The sequence below is a fragment of the Lonchura striata genome, chromosome 1A (assembly GCF_050655825.1).
Source record: "Lonchura striata isolate lonStrDom1 chromosome 1A, ASM5065582v1, whole genome shotgun sequence".
NCBI lineage: Eukaryota > Metazoa > Chordata > Aves > Passeriformes > Estrildidae > Lonchura > Lonchura striata.
Window position 1 is genome coordinate 20,908,360 of NC_140741.1, and position 24,193 is coordinate 20,932,552.

At 39.8% G+C, this 24,193-nt stretch overlaps 1 protein-coding gene across 12 annotated transcripts in view; it reads right to left on the minus strand.

Moving 5' to 3' along the window:
* The window catches only part of BICD1 (BICD cargo adaptor 1), a 167,377-nt gene that overhangs the window by 48,359 nt on the left and 94,825 nt on the right, over nucleotides 1–24,193 (minus strand). For all 12 annotated transcript variants that reach the window (XM_021540005.3, XM_085568981.1, XM_085568976.1 and 9 more), the window contains exon 3: nucleotides 811–963. In XM_021540005.3, coding sequence (XP_021395680.1) covers nucleotides 811–963 — 153 coding nt within the window. The remainder of the gene's footprint in view (nucleotides 1–810; nucleotides 964–24,193) is intronic.

The window sequence follows — 24,193 nt, forward strand, 5'->3', positions numbered from 1 at the left end:
TTCCATTTCAGGAGTGTGAAAGACTAGGCCTCTTCATAAATAAGGAAGTTATGCACCCATTTTTATTACCTGTGTATTCCCTGCAGCACAACTCTGTTGTTTTAAGCGTTTCAATCGCATTGGTGCTGCAGCAGTTAAAAAAGCAGTAAAAGAGAGCTGAAATAGCACTGCTTATTCCTGCAGGAATAAGGCAGCTTTGTTCCCAGGCTGCCACCAGAAACTGTGACAGGGCTGGCTCTTCCACAGAAGCCCCAAGAGCATCAGGCAATAGGTCAGGACACAACCAGGGGTTGCAGTGCAGAGCTGTGACCCTCTGAGGGCAGGTGAGGAGAGAGTGTTATGAATATTATGATGGTCTAGACAGCATCTAAAAGGCAGGAAGTGTTACAACATCCAACCTGGATATTTAAATTTTCACCACTACAAATTAACTCTTCTGACAGGAAACCAAACCTCTTTTGTTCACTTTAAAGGACAGCTGGCTGCTGGTCATCGAATACCTGAGAAATGGGAAAAGCATGAAGCAGAAATATGCAACTCTTTTAAAATAATTCCTCTGTGATTCCATAGTTCTGCAATGAAATATTCCACCACAATTTTTCAAAACTCAGGTAAGAGCCTTCCCATATTTCAAAAATGGCCAGCAACACTATTTTAGAATAAGTGATCAGCAGAAACCCAACTGGGGGAAAAAAGCCCTCCAAACGTACAAAGAAACGTCTATCAAACTGCCCTGCAGGATCACATTATGGAAATTGGAGAAAATAGTGACAATTTACAGTTCAGTGCCTTGAATCTTTTGAGGCTTACTTGATTCTGCTTCAGTGTGGACACCAGTTTCTGTAAAGTGATGTTTTCCTCTTCCAGCTCAGTGTAGTCCTGCAGCAGTCTCGCCTCTCGAAACTTGTACTCTCGAATCTCATCTTTCATTCGTATCCTCTGCAGTTCCACCATTTCGTTATTCTGACAGGAGATAACACAAGTACATTACAATTCACACACAGCCACTTCAGTGCTGAACACTGCCTTCAGAAAAAGCCAAACAGAAATTAATCCTGAAATAGAAATGTACACCATCAAAACACCATCACTGTTAATTTGAGGGCAAGCAATCATTTCAGGTGGGTTCTGGCAATGCAGAAATGAGAATATCTGATAGAGAAGACTGATTAAAACAGCTTCAAGACTAGAGGCTTATTGAAATGGAAACCCTGGAAAAGCTGTACCATATCTCACGAGTTTCATTGCTCTACAAAAGAGCAGGATTTAAATAAAATTACCACCTGTTTTCCACTGCAGGATGCATTTTATTTTACATTGATACAGAAAAGCAGTGAGCACTGACATCTGTTCTCCAGAGACATCTGCTAGGGAGCAAGGTGCACTCACATTTGCATCTGCAGGCACTAGAGAGGCCCACAGGGTGGGAAGCACTTGTTAAAAGCCTGACAAACGCCTGGCTGTGCGGAGCAGGATCACTCCCAGCACTCCGGGAACACACAAGGTTACCATTTTATTTTTCCCATTAGCACATACAGTGCCCAGACAGCCTTGTGAGAGAGAGCATGAGGGATCAGTTTCACCAAAAATGGATTCCATCAGATTCCAGCTCTGACTGAGTTTGACATTAAGGGTGAGGTTGTTCTGGAAAGACTCTGCTGGCATAACCACGATGTAAAAGGCACTACAGGAAGGTGGAGTTAACGCACAGCTGGAAGAGAACAGAGAGCAATACAGCTGTTTGGAAGGAAGAACCTCCTGCCCTACTTTGAAGAAAAGCCTGCATTTTTCTGATTAAGAGAAATGGGCATGGTCAATCACATCTCCTTTCCTGCAGGAGGATCCTGAGCATTGCCACAGCGGCTGGTGGAAAGACCTTACTGATGGGGCAGAACCCTTTCACTACAGGGATGCCAAAAACAGCACAACTGGGAAGCAATAATGATTTTCTGTAAAAGATTCCTGTGTAGAGTGGGGGCAACCACTGGCCTGATAGATACCTGAAGAAAAAGTCAAAATGTTTAAGCAGATATTGTAGTCAGGGGGCTCCAATCAATCAATCTGCACCACTTACTCTGTGGTACATGAAGGATAAAACCCCACATTCTGAATTAGAATCTTGGTTAAATAGATACAAACCCCTGGAAAAAAAACTTCACAAAGCATGAAACAAAAAATTTTGATGCAAGACTTGACAAAAGAGCTTTTAAAAAGGAAAAGTTTTGTTAGACAAAACTAAAAACCATCACCCTCCTCCTAGCAGCTGATTAAGAAGTAAAGAAACTACCTGATTTCTGAACTGAAAACAACTGAAAAGATTCCCTAGAAAAATGTAAATATTCCTGCATCCATCACTGCCTAATAAACCTCTGAACAAATTGTAAGAGCAACACCACATGATTTCAAAAAGTGAAAGCATTTTATACCCCCAGGCTGCCTTTATACCTTTTCTTTCTGCCAGCACAGTCCCATTCCCAGCTATGGCAGGTGTGGGGGTGTGTGCCACCCTGAGCCAGTATGGGGACACCACCAAATGCTCAACTCCACCGTGTCAAGGGTAAATTAAGCTGCTCTGCTACTCTTCCAGTGTTTGAGGATGATCCCAGCCCAGGGAATGAGCTGGCTGGCATCCATCCCACACTGCCAGGAACCCTGGAGAGGGAGCATCCCAACAGGACCCCAGAAGAGCTCAGTGAGCCATTCCCAGCGGCGCTGCCTGCCCCTCACTGGGGTGAGACCACCAGCAGCAGCCAGGACATATCTGCTCATGATCCAAACTGCCTCTGCCATCAGCATTGCTGGGGGAAAGAAGGGTCTCCCCAAAAAGCCAGGCTGGATGGGGCCTTGAGCACCCTGCTCTAGCAGGTGTCTTTGTTCATGGTGGGGGGGTTGGAACTATGCAATCTTTAAGGTCCTTTTTAACACAATCCACTTTCTGACTCTGTGATTCTAAAAGGGAAGAATAAAACATAGCCAGAAATGGAGGACATGAACAAGGAATTTTTACAGAATCCCAATATAGTACTTCCCTGATAGACTGCAAGGCAGGGTAGCTTGAAAAAGCCTTGAAAATTAATTCTGTAAGATACAAGTACTCCTTTGTCTCTCCTGCCCTTGCAAACTGCAACAGAAAACATGAGCTATTACCCTGCTGGAGTGCACCACTATTTCTTTAAAAGAGATACCACATTTCTTCACCATTTATAACTGCTACTTCCTAAATAATCTTGGAGATATAAACAGAACCATCTATCATTCTCCTCTTATACACAGAGAAACTCTTTCTGCAGTGCAGAGTCTATTTGTCCATGGCATTTCATCACGGAAGAAACAGCAGGAAAAAGGAAGACTTGCCTTTTGGAGCATCACATGTGCCATGTTCTGCCCAAACACTACCTGCCACACTTCCCATGGCCAGGGCCAAGGCCTCTACTGGAAGCAGTCCCTCTGCTCTGACACAGGGGAAAAACCAACTCAGCACATTACAGAACAGGGCATCACCTTTGCAAAGCAATATAAAAGGCGTTTTTTGTCACTGGAAACACCCAGGGGTAATTCTCCATGCTTCAGCTCTCCCTTCCTACTTGCAAACATCTGCATTATGCTGGCAAACACCCAGCTGCAAAGCACTCCAGTGCTCTCTATGCTTGCCAGGAAAGGCAGTGATTCCTCTCCACAGGTCCAAAACCCAGCGTTTCTGAGGTTTACGAGTGAGTAGCCACAGGACATGTAGAGGGCCATTCTGATCTCCTTTATGTAAGACCTCTGTGTATTTTCTAGAAATAAACTAGTCCTGAATCTATTTTAAAAAAACATTTTGAGTTTGTTCTCTTTTACTGTTGATACGAAGGATATATACATTTTCAACAAATGCTTTGATTAAATGTATTAGCTTCTCACAATCCCACTATTATTTTGAACAACTCAAAATACACATTTATTAAGCAAAACATCTGCAGGAGATGTTTTGCAAGAGAAGAGATCTGCTGTACTGATACAAGGAGAAGTAAATTTTTTATTTGGTGGACATGGATGAAAAGAATATCAGAGGATTTAAAAACACAAGGCAAAAGGATTTTGCCAGCAGGGCGTTATCTAGACGAGCCACTAGAGGACAATGTAACCCAAATTATTAGCCAAGTAATTAATAATTAAACTTTGCTACTTATCAAGCACTGAACTTGCAGGACAAAGCAATTGAGCCAGATGCTTTTACTAGGGCACTGCCTCAGGACTTTTTACATTCCCAGAGAGAATCCCCTTATGAACTATGTGCTGGGTCTGCAAAAACCAAATTAATCCAAGAGGTGGAGCTGATGACACACAAGCAAAATTTCAATGGCTGAAAATTATTTTCAATCCCAGTCACCAGCTGAACACAGTGCAACGGCTTTAATGGATTGGTGCCAAAGAAGAAGGAAAAGGCCTCTCAGTGAAACTATAGAAAACAAGAGAGTCCTTGTCAGCAATGCATCTCATTATACGTGAGCACTAATTGTGGAAGATGTCAGCCCCACACCATCTCTAATGAACATACACATCACAGAGCAGACCATGGCAATGAAAAACAAGAGGCTCAGTCTGTTCAAGTCACCTATTTACTGGTACTTAGATATATTTTCAGTACTGCAATAAATAAAAAGTGAAAGACACCTCTAGGTTTTGCAGAGGCAAGGACCACATCCGTATACTACCAGCCATCAATCCTAACAGGTCTCCGAGTATCAGTGGAGTATTAAATAAAAGTTTGTACTTCTTAGCAAATTAAACATAATATATGCTCAGAGAATATTAAATAACAGAAGTTTGTCATTCTTAGTAAATTAAATGTACTATAAATGCATATGTTGTTCATTTTTGATTCAGCCTAGATTTTCAAAATGTTTTATTTCATATGCCACATACAGAGCACGTTGTATTAATCATGTGTAGATACATTGCGATACCTTGTGTAATATCAAATAATTGCAAGTGAGAAGCTACTTTAAAACAAAGGAATGCAAATGGCTAACATTGAATACCATGAAAAAAATACCCATTTTCATGTCAGAGCACTCCCAGGTGCTGCCCTAGGAAGCCACTTGTTGTGCTCCTGTGGCCTATCAATCCACCTAAAAAACCAAACTGGCAAGGAAGGGACCCCTAAAGCTGAATACTCTCATCTCCAAGAAAGTGAATTCCAATGGATTCTGGTTTCCTGAACTGTGAAAAAATAGACTGAATTTCTTGGGATAGGGCAGCCTTTTTTTTTTTCTTTTGTTTTTTGAAGCCTTTTTTTTAAATGAACGCATTCCTATTAAATATTTCGTCACCCCCTAAGCTGGAGCACATAAAAGACTTCTTTTGTCTACTGTTTTTGACATCCCCCCAGAAATTGTGGAACTAATGTTTGGGCTCTTTCCATCCACTCTGTTCAAACAAATGTTCATTAAGAGATTTCAGGTCCTTACTGCAGTAAAACATATTATTTTTCACACTGAAAAAGCAGCCTTATCAATCATCAATTAATTTTATGCCCTGAACTACCCAGACTAAATCCCTACTTAGATGTTGGAACATGCAAGCCACAGCATGATACTGTACGTAACTTTTTAATTTTCATAACTCACGAGAGAGCAAGAGAACAATGGTATATGGTATACACCAAAATTGTACACTTCCAATTTAATAGCAGTGTTTTCTAGCTGATGCAGGATAAAACCCCATTCAATCTGATGACAGTTTTATTGCACTAGTAGTAAATTAAATATAAGAGAAAGTTGATGCTCAGCCTAATATCCATCATCTTATGTGTCTGTTGACAAGTCTCACTGTAAATTTGTGTGCCATGTTTACTTTACTCTGCAGAGGAAAATAAAAGATGTATTTTTTATGAAGACCAGTAATATTGATAGAAAATTCAATTTAACTAGGGTTGAGAGAAGAGAGAATGAAAGTGGCAATTGAAGAGTAAAAACATTCTCTTTTTTTGTCAAGTGTTTTAAGTCCCCAGAGTCCTCAACACTAGCCTTGAAGTTTCCTTCCCTCATATACAGGAATACTCAATTTGAACTGAAAGAATGGCATTTTCCATGCTTCCAGGTATATTTAAAAACATTAAGGGATTTTGTGGATGACTTAAAGTGATCTTATCTGATCCTTTTGCAGAATTTGCACCCCAATTCATACATGCAGATGTCCAGCTAAACAGGGCTGGACCATCTCTTACAGAACTAACTTTGCTATTTCAATACGTGGATATCTTTACATTCCAAAATAAATCATTTCAAAGACATCTTCACAGCTGTCAGAGGTCTGCAACCTCCTTTTTAACCTGAAATTTTCCAGTCTCATCCTTCAAAAAGCTTCACTCAGGTGGCTTTGTTAGACTTCATGATACTGTTTCTGCTCTAAGCAGAACACAAATTCATCTCCCATTGTCCAAACCCAGAAATCACTAACTTTTGAAATTATGTACAATTCTGACATACCTTGGCTTTAGATATATCACTCACTGTCTGAAAACCAGGAAACAAAAAATGCTATTGTGCACAAGATATTTTTGAAAACATATCTGTAGCATAGCATAAGTACCTAGAATCTTTCCCTTCTGCACATATTCTTACAAAATGACAGCACTATCAAAGGGAAGGATGAAAAAAGCCATATATTTGTTGGCTATAGCATACAGATTAGAAGGCAGATCATGATAAACGTATTTTTCAAGTTCCTTCACCAACAACAGATCTCAAATAAAGCATTTACAAAACACCTAATAATTTAATAATCTGAAATGCTCAGTGCATTTAATTGGAATAGCTAAATCTAAAGAAGTAGGGTGAATTTGTATCAAGGACAATTAAATGGCCCATTTATATACTTATCACAGGGTTTGAAACCCATCATATTTAACATTGTAAATCCTGCCCCATATAAATCCCTACAAAGTAGCTATTTTATTGACTTTCATGTATAATTATATAGAAAATAAAGAACTAAGCAATGCTCTGGTGGTTCGGGTATTAAATTTCCCTGCTCAGTATCATGGCCACATAATATTATGATGACTTCTTTATAAGACTGTATGAACCACAAATCTCTAATCATACATATTATCTGAAAAATAATGGTTTGATTTGACTGCATTTATAGCAATTAACTATTAGTGCATTAATTCTACATAAATTATCTCTTACTGTATTAATTACACATAAATTATTTCTTACTGTATTAATTATACTTATTTGTAATTAATATCAGCACTCTGTAACAAACACTGCTATAATATTCTTCATTCCTTCAAAGAATGAGAAACTTTACCAAATTAAACTTTATTTAAAAAGTGTGAGAGAAAATTCAGACTCCAGGGTTATAGCACTGTCCAGTTAATATGATTTTTCTACATATCTGTGGAATGGCTTCATGCATGAACACATGGTCATTGCAAATAACAAAATATCAATTGGCTGCAACAAATTTTGCCATGCGGAGGACATTGTGGATGCTATGTGAGCACCCAGACAGGCCCTCCTGCAATTCCCACCTGATGTACTTGTCTTAGGATAAACCACATTGCCTGTCACAAATGGCAAGGGAGAGAGGGTGCTGGAGGAGGGAGGATGCACATAAAGACCAAAGGTCTGACAAGATCATGTTCTACCACCATCAAATCAAGCACTGCCAAGGCCACTGCTAAACCACGCCCATAAGTGCAACGTTCATAGATCTTTTCATTACCTCCAGCATTTGTGACTCAACCCCTTCCCTAAGCAGCATGTTCCAGTGCTTGACAACCCTTTTGATGAAGAAATTTTTTCCTAATATCTAATCTAAACTGGTGCAACTTGAGGCCATTTCTTCTTATCCTATCAATCTTTAGTTGGGGATGAGCCTGACCCTCACCTGGCTACAACCTCCTTTCAGGTAGTTCTGGAGAGCAATGAGGTCTCCCCTGAGCCTCCTTTTCTTCAGGTCTGCACTCTCTGAAGCAGGGGTTGTTGCCCACTCCACATCACCTTACAGCAGGATGAGTAGTAGTATAAAAATACCAAACCTAAATTGCTCTTGACAGATTTGTTAAAGAAAAAAAAAGAAGGGGTGGAACTGGGGCATTTTGGACTGAATGGATATTTTTCCCCCAGTTATAACCTTTCCTATTATGCTCTATATACAATTTAAGAAGCCAACTGCAGTGATTCTACATGACAATGCCTCAAGGCAGAGTTTTTGATGCAGAAGCTGCACAGGCCTTTTCAAGCTCATCAAGAGGCCAAGAGCTAGTGTTAAAGCGTAACTGATCACTTAGGAGAAGCATCTGCCAGTTACATCTATCTCTGAGAGGCCATCTGTCAGGTCCAAAATGCCAAACTTCCTTCCTGACCCAAAAGGGGCACTGGCTAAGCAACAGAAGTTGCGCTAACAGGGTGTGGGGCTGTGATCAGTTTAAGCTCATCAGTCCCACAGCTTCTGTTCTCAGGTCCTGACCCTCCCTTGGGCCAGTGGCCTTATTTTCCTAACAATATCTTCCACATCACCAGCCAGATCAAGGGCAGCAAGCCACTCCAGAAAACAAATATAGATAGTTTTAATGGTGCATATACTCCCTGATTTTCCTGACAGGCTGGATACACTGGCACTGGTGCTAGCAGGAGATAGGGAATAGGAAAACCCGTCATTTCTAATTTGGGTATGCTTGCTGCTCAGCAACAACTGTATGACCTGTTCCAAGTTCCAGAGGTGGAAACCCAGCCCTATTGATATAAATTATAAAATTAAATATAACCTTCAGCAGGACAAAGATCTCACTGTATGCACTGAAACATTGAGGAGCCAGTAAAGTGAATGAATGAAGGTGAAAAGGAAGAAAGAGAAAAAACACCAAAACACCCAAATAAGAGGGGTGAGGTCTACTATTTTAGGATTCATTATGCTTGGCTGGTATAGAAAAATACATCCCTGTTCATTGGCTCCTTTCTTTCACATTGCTTTCTTCTGTCCTTCCCTAACTTTTGCTGTCAGGATGTTGTCAAAGCTCCTGTGATAATCTGTCTCCAAGTGTGAGAAACAAGGCTCACTCTTTAAAATTTTTAAAAGCTTAATAAGGGATAAAAGAGACAATAAACAGCACACTGAATGCTTAGCAACTGCCAGAGGTACATGATTTAGCTTAAAACAATTTTCTTATACATTTTTTCATTGTATTGGTTTAATACATATTCATGCAGATTATACATATTCAAACATTCTTTTGCGTTTATATGTTCTGGGAATTCTTTTGCTTGGTTCAACCTTTGACTTGTCTTCTTAAAGAACATGTCATACTGTAGATGAAATTTATATATTTTATTTCTTCATGAGGTCCTGTTCTGTGGTTTGACAGTTCTTGATAACCAGAGGGAAAGTGGTAAATTCCTCCTTGCATTCTTTCTTTCAATGTTTATTTTCTTGGTTCTTTTCAATGTTATCATACAGATGAGATACTCCTCAAGTACATTAAATCAATATTATCTAATTTACTCTTACCATTGTCAGTTAGTTACACAAAAAAAGCATTAGCTACTTCCTCAAAAATTAACATTACAATGCACAACACATTGTATCTATTCTAGTATTTTGTGAAAGCCTAAACTATATCTTTATCACACTAATATATTGGCCACAAAAGCTGACTAATTATACTATATTAAAGCAGCTAAAAGTGGTTACCAACTGTACTATATCAAAACTATTGTGATTAATAATAATTTGCAAGAGCCAATACATGACAGTGAAAGCCAACAACTGCATCGTTATTCATAACAGGCATGCTGGACAGTGGCTCCACCATCCCCCATTTCAGGCACAGAGCTTTGCTGCTTGTAAGCTTTCTGTGACATTCACATTCTCTGGACAGAGAGACATAATTCTGTCTCTCAGGAGAAGCACAGAGAGAAGAAGAGAAAACAATCTTTATCTCTACTCCTTTGTTTTCCCCATGTGGAATGTGGTATGGAGATTGTTTACCTGAAGTGATTGCTGGATTGGATTCTGGTGAAGGTTGTTTGGGTTCAGTGACCAATTGGATCCAGCTGTGCCTCGAACTCTCAGCAGAGAGTCACGAGTTTGTTAGTTAATTAGATAGATATGAAGTAAGTATGTAGAATAGTATAGTATCTCATTAAATTGTATATGAATGTAATACAGTATAGTTTTAATAAAGCAGATCCTGCAGCCTTCTGCTCTGGAGCCAGACATCATTTCTTCCCATCCATGGCTGCCACATTTTTATGCTCCTCCTCAGAACTTGGAGCTATTTTAGTTGCTGCTGGCTGCTAGCTCAGTTCTACCTTCCCTCTCTCTATTGCTCACACCAGTAACCAAGCCGTGCTGCTGAGGGATGCACGTGCCAGGTCGTGGCTCTCAGCTCAGCCTCCCCAACCTGCCCTGCCTCGAAGTACTACCTAAGCTCTGCTTTTTCCAATTTCCAAGCCAATCTTTGGCCTTGGAAACACCAGCAAGACATTGCAATATCTACGTCTGTGAGCAAGTGCCTCTGCTCTCCCCTGCTGTGGGCAGGCTGTGCTGCAGGACTGGGTGAGAGCACAGAAAGCTGAGGGAGTTGACATGCAGACCCAGGGCTGGCCAGCAGTACCAATAAATCTTGTCCCTGGGTCAGTGCATTAAACTAGTAGAGGGCCGAGTTAAAATTAATCAGTCATGTAACTAGTCCTGATCCTTAGCTTACCAAAGAACATAAAAGTAATAAAAAATGGATCACAAAGGGGCCCCTGGGCAGTATCAAGTAGTCCATTTATCTTTCCCAGGATAAGAACAACTACATCAATGCCATTCCTGATATCCATCTAATATCTTGTTAAAGACTTCCAACAATCCCATCACCTTTCCCAGACACTTGCTTCCTGGCTTTTGCCATTTGAATGTCAAATATAAAGCAGTCTTCCACACTGAAAGACAAAAACAGTATTTCTTCCCCTACCCACAGAAAGAAAGAAATAAATGCATCTGTTCCTCTCTGCCTTCCATTTGTCCACTCTATCCATCTTCAGCCATCTCTCAGCCTCTACATCCAGAAAACTAGTTAAGAAATGAGGATTCCAGATAGTTCCCACCAAAGAGCAAACTCTTTATATACCCTTGCATGACATGCAGGGAGATGGGCAATAAACTATACCAAAAAGTAGATATTGGAGGGGGAAAAAGAAAAGGAGACCCCAAATAGCAGTATTCCTTCACTGTTCCTCACGCTGGAGGAGAAATACATTGAAAGAAATAAGAGCTCTTTAGTACTTTCTAGAAAGTGGAGTGGAAAAGTGGGTAAAGGAGATTAAAAAAACCTCTTCACAGGTACAAATCTATTTCAAGGGGTCATCTGCTGGCACATTCTCTATTGTGCTGCAGAACAGCTGTGAGAACTCAACATCAAAGGAGCTCTGTAAGCCCATGCTCATAGCAGAGCATCCCTCAACAAAATTATTCCTGCAGACCGTCAGCTGCAGAGGTGTTTTAAAAGCTCTGTGAATCAACACCCACCACCCTCCCAATGAAAACAGGCTCTTTCAAGTTCCCCTTGAAAAATATCAATACAGTATAAAGGGTTGCTACTAGAAAAGGAACAACAAGAAAGTTAAGCTTCAGTAATTATTCTTCTCCAGATGGGCAGAGGCATGGCATCTTTAAACAAACACATCTGAGCCACAGAATTTAAATACAATTACATGGCCAAAGCTGTCATTATTAAGGGAGAGTACTTCCTCAAAGTCAGGAGCAATTGCAGTAATTAAAATCCATGTAACATTACCCATCTGCTGCAAAAAGCAGCACAGCATTCTGCAGCCTATTTGACCTTGTGTGCAGAGCACCCACCCACCACTCCCAGTAATTCTTCTGTGGCATGAACAGAAACATCAATTCAGAAACAGCAGCTGATTAATATTAAACAGATGAACATGGCTTGATGACTAATGGCTTTTTTGTTCATCAGAGGCTTAGGGGTTTTATTTTAGAGCATAGATTTGAATGACCTAGGTAGCAAATAAAGTCAAAGGTAAGTACCTCATCTGTCTGTAAACCACAACTTTTAGGACCAAATTTTACACACCATTTTTACTCATTATAGCACACATGGTGATTCACGAATACAAATTCCCACATAAAAGATTTGGTCAAGTAAATTGCACTGAAGGTTACTTGAATTTATTTATGGTCAGTAAAAATACCTGTACTCAGGAAGTGTGGCTGTAATACTGTAGTACTCTTCAATGTTCAATATAAATTGGTTTGAAAACTGATCTTGGCTTTTATAATCTGCCCTTTTTTTTAATTCTAATACAGACCATAAATTTCACAGACTAATTGTATACATATGTATATTTATATACATCTTACAGTGAACAGTAAAAATTTTCATGCTGACAGTTTTCTATCTTTTCCTTTAAAGGCTGCACAAATAAGATTCTTGCTGCTCAGCATGCAGGAAAAATGTAATACATGCCATAAGAATACAGTGCAAGGACTGACTATTAATGCTGCAGTTTCCACACACATTATTGAAGCATGTTGCCTTGGCTGCACAGCCTTAAAATCAAATTTCCTTCATTAACTGCCTGCAATACATCAAAATGGAAAAAAAAAAAAAACATAAATTCTGTATTTGCTTGGGGAGAAAAATATCAAGCAAGTTAAAGGATTGTTTAGCTATGGGTATAAAAATTATGTTTAAATCTATATTTTTCTACTCTCTTGTGCCCCCCCTTAAAACCACTGGTTTTCCTGTCACCCACCATTTGTTTCTACTGGACTTTCACCCAGCTCACAATGGGTGTTAGTCTGACAGCTGAAGCCTTCTGCTAAAACAGATCAATGATACATTAATAAGATACAGATAAAAACTAACTGGGAGCACACACAAAAAAACCCTGCAAGCATCCCTTCAGAAATCTAAAGATAAATCCACCTAAAGAACTGATAATTTTCTATAAACACCTTGTGGCATGAGGAGGACAGTGGCAAATATCAAATAATCGTTATGATCATTACAGCACATGTGAGCAAAGGGACTCAGCAGCAGCAAGAAAAGGAAGGAGTTTTCTTGTCCTTGCTGAAGCTGTGCTCAAGGATCTTGATAAATGAATAACTACTTTCTTTCCAGATTTATGGAAATCTAGAAAAACATATCCATGTGAAAAGTGGAGGGGAAAACACTGAATTTCAAAGACATGTTCCCCTAAGCCTCATCTATGTCAATATTGGTGTTTCCAAACTCAGAGCTGAGCCCTCTCTCAAGCCTTCAAGCCTGCCAGTGACAGCTGGGTGAAACGGGGGTGCCAGACCGGCCCCGCTGGTGGCCCCGGCAGACTCAGGGTGACAACCCCGGGCTTGGTCTGGGGTCTCGAGTGGTGGTAAAGTCTCTCCTCCAACCCGTGCTCCCAAAGAAAAACTTCATAGCCTCTTGTTGTTTGGTCTCAAGGCAGTTTATTGCTAGTTCTTTAAAGATTGTCTTCTCGGGCTGCGGCTGCTTGGTCAGCAACCCAGGCAGAGGCACACACACACACACCCCCTGACTGCCTGGTGTCTTCTTCTTCTCTCTCCCCGCCCAGGGCTGCTGCTGTCTTTTATATGATATATTATGTATTAGATGTTTATAGTTTTCCCCCAATAACTACTACCTATATTAATAAGTGCTTTTCTACTCTAAACCAATCTGTGAGTGCCAACATCACTAAGAACATGGAGGTAAGGAAGAAGAAAGAGGAAGAACAGGATCAGCCCACTTTCCTCCATCTTAGAACTTCTGACCCCCATGTACAAAGTAAAAACCCCCCTGTATAAGTGTTAAACCCCCCCCCCCCGTGCAATACTAAAAAAATTCCCCTCTGTTTTGTAACTACATTTACTATACTATCTAACCCTTTGTGGCTGCTTGTTACACCTTCAAAGTTGGTAACTCATTCCATGGTTCAAACTCAGCTGCCTGACGGGGTCTAGAATGCCTCTGACCAAGGCCTGGAACCTCTAAAAATGTCTGAGAGACATTTTGAGTTCCCACAGCTCAGTGGCCTGGGGAGATGAGGGCAGTGTGACAGGGTGACAGCTTGCCCATCCAGCCCTCAGCTGTGCCCCGAGGTGCAAGGGCACCCATGGATAACAGGGAGTGCTGGACCGTAAATCTCCAGGTACTGCTCAGAAACTTCCTCGGCAGTGAAGGACTGCAGTCAAAGTCTTAATGGCTCCCTCTGCTTCCTACCCTCCCATTAGACCACTGCTGATTGACAGCTTAAGTTCCCTTTGGTTTTTTCTAACTTAATATAAAACAGAACAAAACATTAGAGGATGGCTCCAGATTCATCAGTGTTCTTAATTTTTCTCTGAGTTCTTAAAGCTCTCAACTATGGCCTCAACATGCCATCATTACTAATGAAATTCAGTACCAGTTTCAGCAAATAACTATTAAAATGCAAGTTTTTTAGTTCTGATTCTGTCATACACTCAATGGCTTGATACAGCACAACTGAACTCAGTTATACACTAAAAAAAGTGCAGCAGAATAATCAATCTAATAAAATGACAGCCAACCTCAGGGAGAAAAAAAACATCACCCTTGAAGCAGGTCAGAATTCACATAAGCAACAGGAATAAGATGAAATTTATGAACTCCCATTCGTTAACTGATCAATATTCTATATCATACCTACACAGTTGTGGACTATTGTCAGGTTTTTCATCATTGAAATACTGCTACCAGTGTCTATAGAGAAAACAATCCAGGCTGCAACAATTCCTTGGGCTCTTAATTATTATACAGCATATCAATCAGAGAACTGGGTTAGCATCTTCCTGACCCTGTGTGCCTCCCTGCAAATAAATGTATGTATGGATCACGGTATACACAGCACACCTGCACCATGCTCTCTGGGCAGGGCAATGTAGGACACTGCCAGATACACAGGCAGAATGGGAAAAATTGCCCAAACAGAACTTTCAGTGTAATCACAGCTTGTGGCAGTGCACTACCCCTTGTTTAATAGTCTCTGCCTTTGTTCACATCAGAACTTCCATAACATAGATATTTTTTCTGCAGCCTGTACAGTACCTCTTGTGAAAGACAGAAACAACAAGAAGAAATTAACCCTGCAGCCACATCTGTCTGTTCTTTTTCTTCATCATCCCTTAGTTAATGGAGGCTCCTTAAGAGCAAGTGGCCAAACTGCCCCAGTACATGAAAACAAAGTGCTACCCCCATTTTATTGTTCCAAAGTAGGGTGGCCATTGCTTTGCAGCAGTTTGGTGTCTGCTATAGGAGTGCTGTAGCTGCAGAAAGCACAGGGAAGAAAGCTGAGCTGCTCTAGGAAAATAAAATCTCCATTACAAATTGGTGACATTGATTATGCACCTTAAGAGGTACCAAGTCAAAATCTCTGCATTTCCATAAAGTAAGGAATTCTTTCTGTGTACAGTCCAAAGCTTCAGGTTTAAGCTAAAAACCCATTTCTGGCCTCAGTCCTCAGAAAGTGGGAACCATCACTTTCCCTGTGGAGCTTCCCAGCCATCATCACTAAATGGGAAGCTTTTTAAGAAAGCTCCCACATAGCAACAAAAGGATAAGATATGAGCCTTTGAATCCTAAATTATTTCCCCCTACACTCTTGAGTCCCTCAGAGATCAGCTGAGATTAAGGAGCATCTAGACAGAATGCAGATGTGCTCTTGTTAATTGGCCCAGCACACAGTGTTATCACAACCCCTTCTACCAGGACCATTATTGTAAAGAAATGCAGCACAAAACCTAAATATTTTCCTCAGTCTATCCCATTAAGGGATTGGAGCTGCTGTTCTGACTTTCATTTTCTTTTTTCTCATTCTCTCAGGGAAGTGTTTGGGTGACCCAGAGAAGTTCCAGTAAATATTTTCTAAAACCTAAACATTGTACTGTAAGCTTTTCTTACCCTGATTTGTTCTAAACTCAGTAATAAAACCACCCTAACATCACCACCAATTCCATTTTTGCTCTCACTGCCATTTCTGGTCCTTTTTCTTCCCACTAAAGACTGTCAAAATGTTTTGTTCTTTTGCCCCTCCAACCTTCACTTTGTATTCAGCAGAGGCATCATTTTGCTGAACTTGAATCAAATGCTTATTTCTCCCCAATATCAGAAATTTGGGTTAAACAGGGGTTTAATTAAAAACATACAAATAATGTTTAATAGCCAAATTCAAAGTTGCAAGGAATTAAAATTTGCTAATCTTGCAGGCTGATCTTTCCCCAAACCTCATCAATAAAATACATTCATATCTCAGTCTTGACAAATGTTTTAGGCTGTTTATTCATTTGGTAAAATAGAAGAAAATATCATGCCCCAGTAACAAAAACCAGAAACAGACCAATAGCAGCAGTCTCTGTCACTGTTGTCTGTCCCATGGGCAGAGAAACAAACCAGTCTCTAATAATCTTTGTGAGCCTCAGGATATCTTGTGGCAATCGAATGCCTTTTTTTTTTTTTTTTTTTTTTTTGTAAAATTTTCTCCCAATTTCTCCCTTCATTTTAAGATCATGAGTGAGAATACATATTTTTAACATATACCAGCCAGTGTGTGTTAATCAACCCACATTAAAAGCATACTATGGAAACAGTCATATCATCTATATCACATATGATAGATATCCTGCTATAGATATATTATAATAGGGTTGGGGTTTTTTTGCAAGGCCCCGACTGTTTGTTTCAGATGAAGAGTAATAAACCAAAACTAGTCAGAACTTGACTAATCACAAACAAATTTTATTTTTCCCTTCTTATAGAACTCCAGCTAAACAGGTGTAACTGGCTGTAGTAAGAGATACCCTGTGCCACAAGCTCCAGCATCATCCCTTTCTTCCACACAGAAATCCCAAGTCTGACCCAAATCCAGGACAATCGGGGAGGAATTCAAATAGGAAGCTTTCACACACCGTCAATTGGGTGAGCTTTGAAGATGATCTTGCGTTTCTGCTAAGTGCAGGACTGGAAGGGAAGGGCAGCCTGGGCGCAGCTGTTTTCCTGCACTGCCCAGAGGTCAAGCACCAGCTCCCTGCCAGGCTCTGCACAGAGCCCAGGGGCTGCTCCCAGCCTGGCCAGTGGCTCAGAGATGGCCCCAGCGTGGCAGTGCCATTTATTTCATCACCACAACACCAGCGCTGATAAGGACACTCAAGGCTCCGGACAAAGCTCAGCACAGCTCTTTCAGCACACTGAAATGCCACAGGACTTGTTTCAGACAGGAACTCCTCTTTGTTTCCCAAGGTGAAAGGGGACTGCTTTATACAAGGCAGTTTCCATTAGTATGAGCTTTCACAGGAGAACAAAAGCCAATGATGCAACTTCTGCTGCCTAGAATCTCAATTAGAAACGTGGATTTAGCATTGGTACACAGCTTTGGAAGTAAATGGGAAATTGAACAGAAGAGTTTATATAGAAGGAATTTCTTAAAGTGAAAAAAATCTTTCTTTAAAGAGAAAAACAGTTGTAATACCCTGTAATTGAATAACAAACCAAAAAAGGATGGGAGGTTTTTAAAATACTCCATCAGGGAAAGTGCTGAGTGTTGCTAGTAATTTCCATGTTTAGGCACACAAAATACATGTGAAAGAGCTGCTACATGACAGAGTCTGGGTTCTCTTTTGCAATACATAAAGAAGAAACAAACTGATACTAGCTCTGTCAAAAGCTCTTCAGTATTAGGAACACTGCAAAGAAGATTACAATTTTTGAACTTTGGGTAGGGTAAGCACTACACTGCAGTTAGTGTTAGGGGCTCAAGAATCCAGGAATTTCTGAGTTTTAGGATGAAACCAGCATCCTCTTCATCCAAACTTCCTCCCTCATCTCACATAGATCACCAAGTGTCAAAGAGACCAAAAAAAAAAAAAAAAAGCAAGAGGGCAGCCAGTTACTAAAAATGAAGATCTGAGCCTCAGTGCCTCAACAGGTAAAAAATCTACAGGTAAAAAATCACTTCATTATAACAAGTCTGTACAAATTATACACCTTAAATTAGAGCACATTTAAAACAGTGCATATTTTCTGTTAGCAGTCAAAACAATGCGAGCATTTATATAAAGAGGTGGGAAATTGGCAAAACATGTCCTGGTTAAAAAAAAAAAATTAGTATTATTGCAAATAGAATTTATTTCCACAGTATTTTAGCCCTCATATGAATAAGATAAGTGTGTACTACAGGAACAGACTGGTATAATTATCTCACCAAGTAGGCAGGGAGCTGAACAGATGGCAGCACCAGGCATCACTAGACCTCACTTATAGAGATGATCTTTATCATTCCATAAGATTAGAAAATTACTCTCCTATGAAATAAATGCAACATTTTGAGGGTGAGGCAGAAATATTTTTTTTGTTTCCCGTGGAATCAAAGATTATGGACTGTCCACCATGACCATGTTAGTGGTTCTAAAAGGAAATCCCATACAGAGACAGCCCATTTCTCCTAATTTGTCTGCTGGTGCTGACCTTAGGTTTGGTTTCTTTGTAGGCACGGTGTTCTTTTGGAGAAGATTATCTTGAACTGCACATCCATCTTACCTATCAAAAAGACAAGTTTAGAGCATGCTTAGCTGCCCAGCCACATGTGTGACAGCATTCATAGAAGGCAAATCGTGGCTGGTTTGGGCACTTTTTGAATTTATAAAATTGCTTCTCTCTCTGACCAAAGCACTTTTTCCCATTATGTGTTTCATACAAAGCTTTCTTCTTGCTGCCTGTTTATCCCATCCTGCCATATGTTCCAAAGGAGAAAGGCTTTAATTACAACAGTTACTGAAGCACTTCCCTACCTACAAAGCACTGCAGAGCCTTTTCAGAAAAAATAAAAAGAATTGGTTTTATCACTATTATCATTAACAGCTAAATAGTCTATTTGTGAGCTCTAAGTGAAGTGTTGCACACTGATGACAAAAAATCCATTCAATTTTACAGAATGGGAAGGAAGCACAGAAGGTTTGTGCACTTGTTTTTTCCTTTGACTTAGCATAACATCATGCAAATGGTTAAACAGCAACAACACAGAACAATTTTCAGTAGCAATTTTAAACAATGAGGCAAATATATGCTAGATATGGTTCAACTGATGCCAAAGAGGAAGGGGGTGGGGGGAAAAGCACAAGCACTAAAGTCTCAAAAACTTATCCCTCACATAAACATTAGAAAAGTAGAAGTCAAATAAGACTCGAGCAGAGCTTCTCAAGTCTGGTCTGGCACCAAGATGCTTCTGGCAGCCAGCTGGCTGTACCTTAAAGGAAAGAAAATACTTCTGGGGTAACTCTCACAGTACAAGGAGGTTGGAAATATTTTCTGTACTGCAGAACTTTAGGCCAGTGCAACTCTTGCATTCATTTTTCAACAGTAACTGTGAGGTTTAACACCCTTGAAGCAGGGGAAGTGCACAAAGCTGGGGGATGGTGATTTTTCTATAATGGCATGGTGCTGGAGAGCATAACCACTGCATTCCCTGAATAAGGACGTTGAAAATGCAGTACATGCCCAAGTTTGCCTTCAGGCGATTTTTACACTGAAAATAGTTGAAATGCACTTATCTGGCCTGAGTAAGGCATGAAATTATTAAAAGTATAAGGCTGTAAAATACACTGAAAGTCAATAAACACAGGTAAAGAGTGGAAGACAGTTCTCCTGGGAGGGGATGCACAGAAAAAATGCTTCAGTCCACAAGAGAAGACATATCTATAGTTCTCCCTTTACTCGGAAACAATAGCAAGTGACATCTGCAAAAGTCATTTCCTGGCTGAAAAAAAGACCTGGAATCAGCTTTAAATGTTTGGGTTTTGTTTTTTTGTTTTTCCCACTAGCTCCTCTTAAAACTCCAATTCTACTTACCCTTACACAGCAGCAATCTTGACAACATCTTCATGTTCATTACCTTCATCAGGAAAGATTCTCTACTAGTGTTTCTGGTTTTCTTTCATACTCATGTCCCCTCATAACTCGACGGCTGTTCTGCTTTATCTGCTCCCAAAAAAGCCACTCTGAAGCCATAGGAAACTCATCCATCTCCTCTGGGAGAAAAATACTCTTCAAACAAGCCCCACACACTGCCAGCCACTCAACAGCTCAGGAAACCTCTGCTAGCACCATGTTTCTGACAATCAATGCCCTCTGAAAGCTAGCCATGCACAAGCGAGCTCAGCACACCCAGCCACATCTCCATCATCACAGGTAAACCTCCCAGGACAGCTACATCTGAAAATCTGGCTGGATTTAAGGGGTGAGACATGACTTGGACTGTGTGGCAATGATAAGTGATGAACAATTTGCTTTAAAGGCAGTTTGAGGCCTCTTTTGAGAAAAATTAAGTAGGCAAGTACAGAGAAAATGTTCACCTCGGGAAAACTATCCCTGCTATTAAAAGAATTTGCTTATTCTTTATCTAGCTGCAGAAGTTATTAAAAGAAATTACATTTTTCTCTTTCAGCAAAGCTTCTCTCTCCAAGGTATGTGCAAGTTCTGGATACTGGTACTGCAGTGGACACGCTGTTTAGCTGCCCAAATGCATGAACACCACACACATCAGCAGGAGGAAAGGTGAGGGTGAGAGACATTTCATATTACAGGTGCATTTTGCTGATGGGTCAAATTACTTTTTCAGTGCTTTATTGGTATTTTCTAAATGAAAAGTAGTTAACCCTCTATGAAAATGCTGAATTTTTTAAGTCTATCATCTGGAGAACAAGAGAAAGTGCTTCCTAAAGCCAAAATCAAAATGTCTACTTCATATACAACCTCTCTCAAACCAAATTAATTTTTCTTACCCTTGATGGAACAATAATAGGCTATCAAGGCTGTGCAATAAAACCGCACACGATAAATTGAAAATTACAGCAAGAAAAAAAAAAACTCAGTCTAGCTGGAGAATATCCTAGCTGAAAAAACAAGTGCCATCTCTGTATTCATGAGGGAAGGCAGCAATACATCACGTTTAGAAGTTAACCCCAATCATGCTGAAATAATGGAAGTCTCTAATGGATTACAGACAGGACATGGAAAGAGAAAGCCAGAAGAGGAAAAGGCACATGGCTCCTCACCCCAACACACCCTGAATTATGTGCTTCAGTGGAGGAAGTGACATGTGTGTATTTTACTTTACTGCTGTTTTCACAACCCATTTTACCATCCCATTGAATTACACCTTTACAGTGCCTAAACTGTTTTTCAGCTGCAGCACTAGATTTAAAAATAACTTGACCTTCCAGCCCTCAGGTGGGAATGATGCTTGGAACTGCCTCCACTATTACAAGGCATAACTAAGAGAAGTGATTCCCTTCTAAAACTCAGCATTAAAAAAAAAAAAAACCTTTAAAGAAAAAAAAATTTGAAGAAAAATGCTTAAACACATGTAACAAAAACTGGCTGTGGTTTTAGGTTTCTTGCAATAAGACAAGCATTGCAAGATGATGTAGCTTATAAATTTTGCTGCAGTGTTAGGCTGAAAAGAAAGAGTCATGGCTAGATTTCCTTAAGCAGGGGTATGTAATAAAGAAAAAAACAGCCTATTTTTGTTTTAATGTCCTGGAATTGCTTACAACCCCTGAGGAAGAGGTCAGTGCAATATGATATGAAAAACAGAATGATAAACCAGATTTTGCATTTGCTTCTTGATGTAAAGAAAGATTACCTCTCTAGCTCACTCTGAGTTATTGCCAAGATTTTTACTGAAATGACAACAAATGAAAATAATCTCAAATATATTTGCAACCTTGCAACTGGATAGCAAGGAGCTTTCCAGTTGCAGTCAAAACCCAACACTTTTTGCTAACTCTCCTGTCTCTAAATAGCTGATCGTGGCTCTTTCTGCCTCAAGGCACAGAGTTACAGAGGCTGTAGCAGTTGTTCTGACTGTGCAAAGAATCAGTATTTTTGATATTTCTGAATGGAGCTAAGAACAAAAATATAGTAATCTCTGTTAAGTAGTGAGGTAAATATAGTTTTTAGGCTATAGCATAATATTAAAATAGAAACAATGTGATATAAGATCGTTTAGTAACTAGCTCAAGGAATGAAAAAGATAATAAAGAAATTCTTCACATTATCCTATCTGGGTAAGAGATAACAGCAACAGCCACCAAGATTCCAAGAGAAGAATTATTGTCTCCTCATTGGGAAAGCTCAGACTTCGAGGAAACAAGAAGGTTGATTTACCAGACTGGGAGGGGGGAAGCTAAAATTAAGCAGAAACACCCTAGTTTGAAAGGAATGTTTGAATCATGTATGAGATATATGAATATGCAATAGGCTATTGCTTTTAAGGGGTAATCCTTTGTTAGCAAGGTGTGCTTGTTGGTGGAGTGCCAGGCACCCAGACATCTGTAATTCTTTGCTTTTTATTGTCTCTTATCCTACTTTTCATTACTATTTTCATTACTATTAAACTTCTAAAATTTTAACAAAAGTGAATGGCATTTTTCACAATCATCATCCAAATATTTGAGTTTTGGAGGCCAGGATATGCGACTGTTTTTTATGCAACTTGATTTGCCAGTGCTCTGTAAATGTCAGTGCTGATTTGAAGTCAGCCCCTTGACAGCTTTCACATATTCTTTTTGCTTTTTTTATGTTTTTATCTATCATAAGTACTTTTAAAAAGCCAATTGTGAGTTTTGCACTGCCATTTTTCTTGCCCTCTAGAATTTATTACTCTTTTTTCCTCTTAACATAGTTTCTTCTTTCTTCTTCCTCTTACCTAATTTCTTCCAAACAAATCTGCCCAGAGATGGAGATTTATGCCAGAGTCATAACTGTCGTAACTCTGTTTTAAAATAAATCACTTTATTGACTATAAGTGAAATTTAATCTTAAATTGCTACTAGAATTTAAAAACACTTCTGTATTGCTAGTCCACCTGAAATGATATTAACATTTTCAAGGGAATGTAATGACAGTGCATGTTTTGAAGTTCAAAAAGTGAAAATTTTAGAGTATCGGGAAGGAAAACCAAAACTAGGTGGGTCTTTAAACTTAAAATGGGAAGTGCACAGCCTTGGTGGTGTTTCTGTTTCAGAAAACCTCCACCTTTTAGCATGTTATCAAGAATAATGAACTCTGATTTTGTGATCAGCTCCAGCACAGGGCAGCTGCACCACCTGCCCTGTGCTGAGTTCAGGCTCTGGATTGCCTGGGTGATCTAAGGACCAATTTTTAGGAATTCAGTGCTGCAGTGAGAAGCTGTTACCCAGAAAAGCAAGGCAAATCAACCACCAGCTCAGCTTCAGCAACATTTATGTAAATTAATCATTCTTTTGCCATATACTTTGAGGAATCATATTTCCTTTTCATACCCACTAGTTGCATGTTGCAAAGTGAAGTGCTGAGTTACCATACCACAGCACTGCTTAAAAGAGATTAATACAGCATAACTTTCCAACATAACACATATAGTACTCATTTTAATATTTGTGAAGAGCCAATCATATAATATGCATTTTTCACAATAATGGCTTAAAGATCCTCAATAAAATTAGTATCAAGAACACATCAATCATATAAATCTCCATCTCCAGCTATGTCTTATCTGCTTAGCAACTTATTGTGCAGTAAAATGGCAATGGGAATTGCTGCCAAAATAACGTGAGCTCGAGCTCTACAATGTGCCTATGAGCATCTTGCAGAGGGGTCTGTAGATTCCAGGCTTCTTCCTCACTGCATTTCTGCCTTGGATAACAAACCAAGAACATTGTTTTCCTCTCACATTTGTGGAGCACATCAACAGAGTGAGCATACCCAGCAGAGTGACTTGATACAGAGCAAACTATCAAGTTTTTCCTTTAATATATTCCCATTTATTCGACAACCAACCCCCATCCATACCTATTTCTTGAATTTTCTACTTTCTTCCCTGCTTTTCTCATACGTCTCTGTGTGTCCCTTATCTGGGAAGGGCAGAGAGTCAGAGAAGAGCAGACATGCAAGAGAAGCTGATTCTGAAAGAAACACTTTCCTTCCTCCACACTGACCCAGAATTTTGCCCCTGACACTTTAATCATATCCAGCTACTAAGCAAATAAGCAGAATCCTTTATCTTCTCACTGCTGTTGTGTTGCAACTTCCCTCGGGATAACAAGACACAAGGGACCCCAAGAAACAAGTGGAAAAACCCCTGTGTCATGAGCCAAACCTCACAGTGCTGCACTAGCGAAGAGCATTGCCTCCGGATGCCCT